We start from the raw sequence: 7,626 nt of genomic DNA on the forward strand, positions 1-7,626 counted from the left end.
CTTCTTCATTTTCCTTATATTATTAAAATACATTAAAATTCAAAAATAATAAATCAAAACATTTAAATTAAATTATTAAAACTAATAAAACAAACCCTAAAATAAAAAACGTAACCTTTAAACGGATGTCCACATCCTTCAACGGATGTCCACGGATGTCAAGATCCGTTTAAGGAAAAACGGATGTCGACATCCGTTTTACCTTAAATGGATGTTGACATCCGTTGAAGGATGTTTACATCTGTTGAAGGATGTTACGTTTTTTATTTTAGGGTTTTATTTCAAGGTTTATTCGAATACGCACATGGAGGAAGCAACACACACTGCACCACTCCACATACTGCATCACGAGAGGGAGACTGCTTGATAATTCTTTCCAACACCACCAACTTTTGCAACTTGTAGTATCTCACAGCGACGAAAGAAAGAGAGGAAGAAATATAATGTTAAAATACAGAAGACTAGAATAGGTTATTAGTGGAATAAGTTGTGAATGGGTAAAATTAAAAAATAATAACCCTAAAAATAAAATTTTACTTAGGAACAAAATAGTAAATGGGAGGTGGAAGGAGAAAGGTGTGGTGGTGGAGGGAGCAATACCCCATTTCTTTCTTTTTAAAAGGCCCAATCTTGGCTCTTTCTTTTAATACCCCATGGTTTCGTATGGAATATTTAAAATTTTACAATCCACCGTTTAATTGGTGACAGAAGAATGAACAGGAGCTTGAACAAGCCCAAGCCCAAGCCCAGATGACACTCGCACGCCGCATTTGCCAAGAGGACCGTGAAAAACAAGTTGGAGGAAATTCGCGCGAATTGAAGGTGCATCGGAGAAAGTAGAAAGATACAGAAGCAGATGGAGGAAGAAGAGAAAAACAGTGATGGAAAGCAGAAGAAGAGCTCCGTGGCGATAAGAATACCTTCTTATCAGGAAGTGGTTGAAAGTTCACAGGCGAAATCTACTCCACCGTCTCTCTTTCTTCCCTCCCAATCCTTTTCCCAATCTTTCGCCTTCGTCAAATCCTCCGAGTTCTACGCTCCTCCTCCTCCTGCTCCTCCGCAACCCAGGTATACACGCTTGAAATTTCTGCATCTTAATTCTTTACTCATTATCACCGTAACGGTTATTATTTTATCTGTTCATTCTGTTAATTGTTTTGTTCATTAGGGAATTTGCTCAATCGGACGCTCCATCTTCAACCTCCACACCGTCTTCCGCTGCTGCTGCTGCATCTTCATCAAAGTTACCCTCCTCTCAGGCCTCTCAAAATCGCAATTCAATTCTTGTGAGCCACAGACAGGTCGAATGCCTTTTAAAATTGTTATCGTAAAACTACGACAATCGCTATGATTTTAGTGCATTCTAATTAAATTCTTGTATTATCTTTTTTTTTTCGTGCATAATCTTACGAGATTATTTTGTCAACGTGTTTCTTGTATTATTAGTGTCTTGAAGTGATTTTTTTTTTCCGTTTTGTAGAAGGGAAACCCCTTGCTCAAACACATTAGGAACGTTAGATGGGCGTTTGCCGATGTTGTTTGTGACTACATGCTGGGCCAAAGCTCCTGTGCTCTTTATCTCAGGTTATTTTCTCTTCTGAATTTAGATGTTCTAGAGTATGTTTGTTGCGCACTTGCTGTCGTCAGTGTCAACGCCATGAAAATGCACATCAAATCGTCAATCAACACTGGATATCCTGATGCAGGCCCAGTAGTGTTACTGTGGCGTTTCGTGGGATAATTGCATGTTCATCATTGTGCTTGTGGGGTTGTTTTTATTCTAGATTCCTTGTTACCTGCATGGTCACTTCAATATCTTACAAGTTGTTATTCCTCTACTATTTGGATTCATTATAGTTCTATGTTTTTGGCATCGACTTAACTTAGTTGGATGGTTTAATGCAGTCTTCGGTATCATCTTCTGCATCCAGACTACTTGTATTATAGAATTAGGGAGTTGCAGAAGAATTTCAAGCTTCGTGTGGTTTTATGCCATGTTGATGTGGTCAGGCACTCATTCAAACTTCTATAGCATCTATTTTAGTTTATGTTTACAGTGATCTATCTAGAAATTTATAATTAACTATACCTGTTCTGATATCTATACAGAGAAAGTGACATTTGTCTGTTGTTTTCTTGTTGATTGCAGGAAGATGTAATAAAGCCTCTACTTGAAGTTACAAAAACAGCTTTGCTTCACGACTGTACGCTCCTATGTGGATGGAGGTGCAATTGACTTTACTTTTAACTGATTGTGAAGTATGCATACTGAAGATATAAATTTTTTTCCTTTCCTCTCAGGAGCATGAGTCTGCTGCTATTATCTACTACACTCTCGTGAACTTGTTATTAAACTGAGTAGAAAATTTAACATGCAACCAAAATTTCTTGTTAAGGAAAAAATTTTGTGGTTGCAACTTAATGAAGCATGTTAATGTGACTATCTATTTTCCAACTGTTTTTTTGTGACTCAATTAATACATACACCTTGGAAGGAGAAATGCTTATCGTAGTTTCTTTCCGAGCTTTTGGTTTAGCAGAATTTCTTCCATATAAAGGAGCTTGAGATTAATGTAGCATCAACATGCATGTGAGTTTCAATATCTGTAGTAGCATCTGGCAAGATTTCCCTTCTCTTACCTGTCTAATTGGTTTTATGTGATTCCGTTGTACTGTTGTTGTTATAGTCTGGAGGAATGTGGCCGGTACTTGGAGACCATAAAAGTCTATGAAAACAAGCCTGCAGACATTATTCAAGGCCAAATGGATACAGATTATCTATCACGGGTATGATTATATTTCTTCTTTTCTGTTTGCTAATTTTTATGGGTTTCATTTAATACTTTCAAAAGTAAATTATAAAGGATGCAGTTCGTAAATTGATTACATTCTATGCTTGGCCATCAATTGTGCTGAAACTGTTTCGTTTTCAACTGTAGCTAACACATGCCCTTACAACAGTACGGCATGTTAACAAGACTGATGTTGTCACCCTTGGTACCACATTTGGGGTACGTATGCTGGCTTTTACTGCACGCAGAGACACAGTTTGATTGATTTAATTCACAAAAGCATTTTCATGAAGCTATTTTCTTGTCTTTTCAGTCTCTTTCTAACATTATGGGCGCATCTATGGAAGATCTAGCTCGTTGCCCTGGCATAGGAGAGCGCAAGGTATATTAATTTTACTAGTAATGAAACTGCAATGGAACAATGATTTGCAGTTGCACATTTTTTTGTAGCATTGGTGAATGGTCTTGAGCCATTGATCACTTATATTAACCAAAAAAATCTGAATCTTCCTGTTGACAGGTCAAGCGCTTGTTTGACACTTTTCATGAACCTTTCAAACGGGTGGACTCAAGCCGGCAGGCCATTCCAGATACTTCTGTTCAACATGAGCCAGTTAGTCCAGGCTCATCGATCAGGAACAATACTGAATCTTCCTCCTTGATTGAAGACAAGCAAGACGATGTAGACGATGTGAGCAAACGAAGGAAGAAAGAACCTGAAGTTACTGTCAAGTCTGCCCTTTCTGCAGCTTTTGCCAAATATTCGGATAGAGTTGGAAAGAGGAAAGAAACTTCACAAGTGGAGGAAAAAGGAGAATCGGATGCTTTCAAATAATCAGAAGCTGAAAAATTACCATGATGTTTTTCACTGGTTGTTCAATAATTTACCCTTGAGCGTAATCTTATGATATTTAGAGGCTTCAGTTATTATGTCTATGCATGTGAAGCCATGGAGACTCTTTTGGGACTGTAATGGGGAAACACTTGTAACAAGTGAAGAGGTAATTGTTATAATATGGCAGCTGAACTTGTAGGAGGTTAGGAGTCTTTAATCAAATGGGAAGGAAGAGAAAAAGACCGGTGGGAAGATTGGATTTTTGATTGTTGAGATGAATTTTCCCTGTTTAAGAGATATTCTCACTTTTGTACATTGTTTCTACCTTCTATTCTAGATTCTCAAACCATTTAGGAATTTTTTTGTCCAATGTTTGTACAAGATGTAGCTTATTTCTGAAACCCCGTTGGGGTATAACAACAAATATAGGGAAGATTGGATTTTCGGTTGTTGAGATAAGTGTTTCCCCATTTACGAGGTACTTTCTACGTTATGTCTAACTTATTTTCTTGACTCTGACACCACTTTGGATTTGTTGTTTAATGTTTCAGTCAGCTAACCTATTGTTGGAATAAAACAAATATTGGGACCCATTCCACTATGAAATGCAGGAGTCATTGTTCCCCATCAGCAAAATAATGCACCAAAATGTCTTCCACTTTGCTTGCTTTTCCGTAAATTCAGCTCACCACCTCAACAACCATTTTGTTTGTTTTGGCTTTCTCACTTCCATAAATTGAGAAGCAAAGCAGCGTGCAACACACCAACACAGAGAAGGAGAATACCACCGTGAAGAAAAGAGAGCCACGGTGAAGGAGAGAAATAGAGTTTTTTGTGTGTGAGAGAAATACCGAGAGGTGTAGACACAGTACAATAGAAGATACTGTGAGTGTGAAAGTGAGAGTTTTGTATACCATCCGAGAGGGTGAGATTTATTGAGAGATCCTCAGAGAGTGAGAGAAACACTGTAATCCTATTTTTATAGTGGAGATATTTTTCTGGACTAGGTCCCATGGTTTTTTCCGAGAGAATTTTCCACGTTAAAATTTCCAGTGTTAATTTTCTCTTTTCCTACGCTTTCATTTTTACGCTTCCACATAGTGCCCATTTTGGGGTTCACAGAGGAGGGAACAAATACCGCTGTTTCCCAACAGTGGTATCAGAGCTACTGGTTCGAAAAAGTCAGAATCCTGTAAAACTCAAGATGGAAGGAGACATGTTCAAGCTAACTGCGGATAATTACTCCTACTGGAAGCCGATGATGGAAGATCATCTATACTGCAAGGATTTGTATAAGCCGATCACAAATCTGGAAATTCCGGAAGGGAAGATCGAAAAAGACTGGGAGATTCTGAATCGTAAAGCAGTGGCTATGATTCGGAAATACATCGACAGAAGTCTCTTCGAGCATGTATCGACTTATACCAATGCATATGAGTTATGGACAAAGCTTGAATCAATGATTCAAAAGAAGACTCCCAGAAATAAAGCTCACCTAGTCAGGCGACTCGTAAAGTTGGAGTATTCTGACGACCAGAATATGATCGAGCATCTCAACACCTTCAAAGGTATTGTGAACCAACTAATGAAGGCGAATATGAAGATTGATGACGAGTTACAAGCTCTTTTACTTCTTAGTTCTCTACCGGAGAGTTGAGACACGTTGGTAGTCACTCTCAGTAACTCAGCACCAGATGGAAAGCTCAGTCTGGATAACATCACAAACAGTTTACTGAATGAAGAATCCATAAGGAAAGAAAGGGGATCGAGTAGTCACTCAGAAGCCAATGTTGTTGAGAATAGAGGAAGGAGTGAAAATAGAAGCAAAGGAAAACGTGAAAAGTCACGAGGAAGATTCAAGTCTCGTTCCAAAGGTCTGACATGCTTTTATTGTGGAAAAGATGGTCACAAGAAGCCATAATGTAGATTCCTGAAGAGAGATCAGAAGAATGGAACTGTACACCCTGATGTGGTAGATCCCAAAAAGAAGTTGGAGGAAAAGACCACAACAGCGGTGGTATCAAATGATGAGAATGTGTTCCTTATCACTGAGGTAAACTATCTAAATATTGCTTTTGATGACTGCACTTGGATAGTAGATACCGGAACATCTTTCCATGTTACTCCTCATGAGGGATTCTTCTCATCCTATCAAAAAGGAGACTTTGGAACAGTGAAGATGGGTAATCATGTCACAAGCAAAATTGTGGGCATAGGAGAAGTGACTTTGACGACACAAAATGGAAACAAACTTGTGCTGAAGGAGGTAAGACATGTACCAGAGATACGTCTAAACCTTATCTCAGTCGGTAAGCTAGATGATGCTGGAATGAACAACCAATTCAGCGATGGAAGATGGAAACTCTGTCAAGGAAGCCTTATTGTTGCTCAAGGCAAGAAGGAAGGCTCCTTGTACTGCATGCAAGGAAAAATATACAAAGGAGAGACGAATGTTGCTCAAGAAGAAAGTAAGGAGTTGTGGCACAAAAGACTGGGCCACATGAGCGAGAAGGGATTAGAGATCCTCGCAAAAGATCATCTCCAAAGTATAAAAGGACAACCACTTGAATTATGTGAAGACTGCCTAGCAGGTAAGCAACGTAGAGTGTCCTTCCGTAGATCTGAAAGTGGAAGAAGAAAAGAGCATATTTTGGATCTTGTACACTCAGATGTTTGTTCAACATCTGAAAAGTCCCTTGGTGGTGCTCAATATTTTGTTACCTTCATTGATGACCACTCCCGAAAATTGTGGGTCTATCCATTGAAGAGAAAAGATGAAGTTCTACGAACCTTCAAGGAGTTTCACGCCTCAGTTGAACGTGAAACTGGTAGAAAGTTGAAATGTCTGAGAAGCGATAATGGTGGAGAGTATAGAGGTCCGTTCGAGTACTATTGCAAGACTCATGGGATCAAACATGAGAAAGTACCTCCCAAGACACCTCAGATGAATGGTGTAGCTGAAAGATTCGACAGAACGATTGCCGAGAAGGTCAGGAGCATGTTGTCTCACGCAAAACTTCCCAAGTCATTCTGGGGGGAGGCAGTGGTGACAACAGCTGATTTAATCAACTTATCACCTTCAAGACCATTAAATGGAAAGATTCCAGAAGAAGTATGGTCTGGTAAAAATGCCTCATATCGCAACTTGAGAGTCTTCAGATGTAAGGCATCAGTTCACATTCTGAAAGATGAAAGAGCAAAGCTCGATGCTAAAGCGAAAGAGTGCATATACCTTGGTTCTCCAAGAGATGAATTTGGTTTCAGATTATGGGATCCTGCAAACAGAAAGATTGTTCGAAGCAGATATGTGGTGTTCTTTGAAGATCAGACGATCCAAGACATCAAGAAAGTGGAGAAACCAACACTTAAGCTGATAAGTGATCAAAGCCCTTTTGTGATGAACAACTTAGGGGGAGAGACTCATCAAGCCGAACCAGAGTTACAACTTGATGAAATGGCTGAAGAAGCAGATCAACCTAATCTGACGGAAGAAGATCAACCAATTGAGGATGCTCCACAAGAACCCCAATTGAGACGATCAACAAGGCAGAAGCAACCGTCAATAAGGTATTTTTTAGATGAATATGTTAATTTTACTGATGAAGGTGAACCTCAAAGCTTTGTAGAAGCAATGGAGACGAAAGACAAAGACAAATGGTTGCAAGCCATGGAAGAAGAGATGCAATCCTTAAAGGAAAATGAGACTTATGATTTGGTAGAATTACCAAAAGAAAGGAGAGCATTGCAGAACAAATGGGTGTTCAAGCTCAAGAATGAAGAGAACAACCCAAGCCCAAGGTATAAAGCACGAATTGTCGTGAAGGGGTGCAACCAGAAGAAAGGAATAGACTTTGATGAAATATTTTCACCAGTAGTGAAGATGACATCCATTAGAGCGATTCTCGGTCTGGCAGCAATACTAGACCTGGAGATTGAACAACTGGACGTCAAGACAGCATTCTTACATGGAGACCTAGAGGAAGAAATTTACATGAAGCA

The 7,626-nt window shown here is 39.2% G+C and overlaps 1 protein-coding gene across 2 annotated transcripts; it reads left to right on the top strand.

Moving 5' to 3' along the window:
• The first annotated feature begins 757 nt into the window (after positions 1–757).
• LOC108346112 (DNA excision repair protein ERCC-1) lies at positions 758–3,984 on the top strand. Of its 2 annotated transcripts, none has more exons than XM_052874652.1 (9): positions 758–1,068; positions 1,169–1,286; positions 1,481–1,584; positions 1,906–2,005; positions 2,150–2,226; positions 2,688–2,787; positions 2,940–3,011; positions 3,106–3,174; positions 3,313–3,984. In XM_052874652.1, exons 1-9 carry the CDS (start codon positions 857–859, stop codon positions 3,625–3,627), a joined length of 1,167 nt encoding a protein of 388 aa, XP_052730612.1. In that variant the 5' UTR covers positions 758–856; the 3' UTR covers positions 3,628–3,984. The 2 variants fall into 2 exon arrangements, with proteins under 2 accessions (XP_052730612.1, XP_017440585.1); XM_017585096.2 differs by having other exon boundaries at positions 762–1,068; positions 1,169–1,301.
• Positions 3,985–7,626: the final 3,642 nt, after the last annotated feature.

Source organism: Vigna angularis, chromosome 3 (assembly GCF_016808095.1).
Source record: "Vigna angularis cultivar LongXiaoDou No.4 chromosome 3, ASM1680809v1, whole genome shotgun sequence".
Lineage (NCBI taxonomy): Eukaryota > Viridiplantae > Streptophyta > Magnoliopsida > Fabales > Fabaceae > Vigna > Vigna angularis.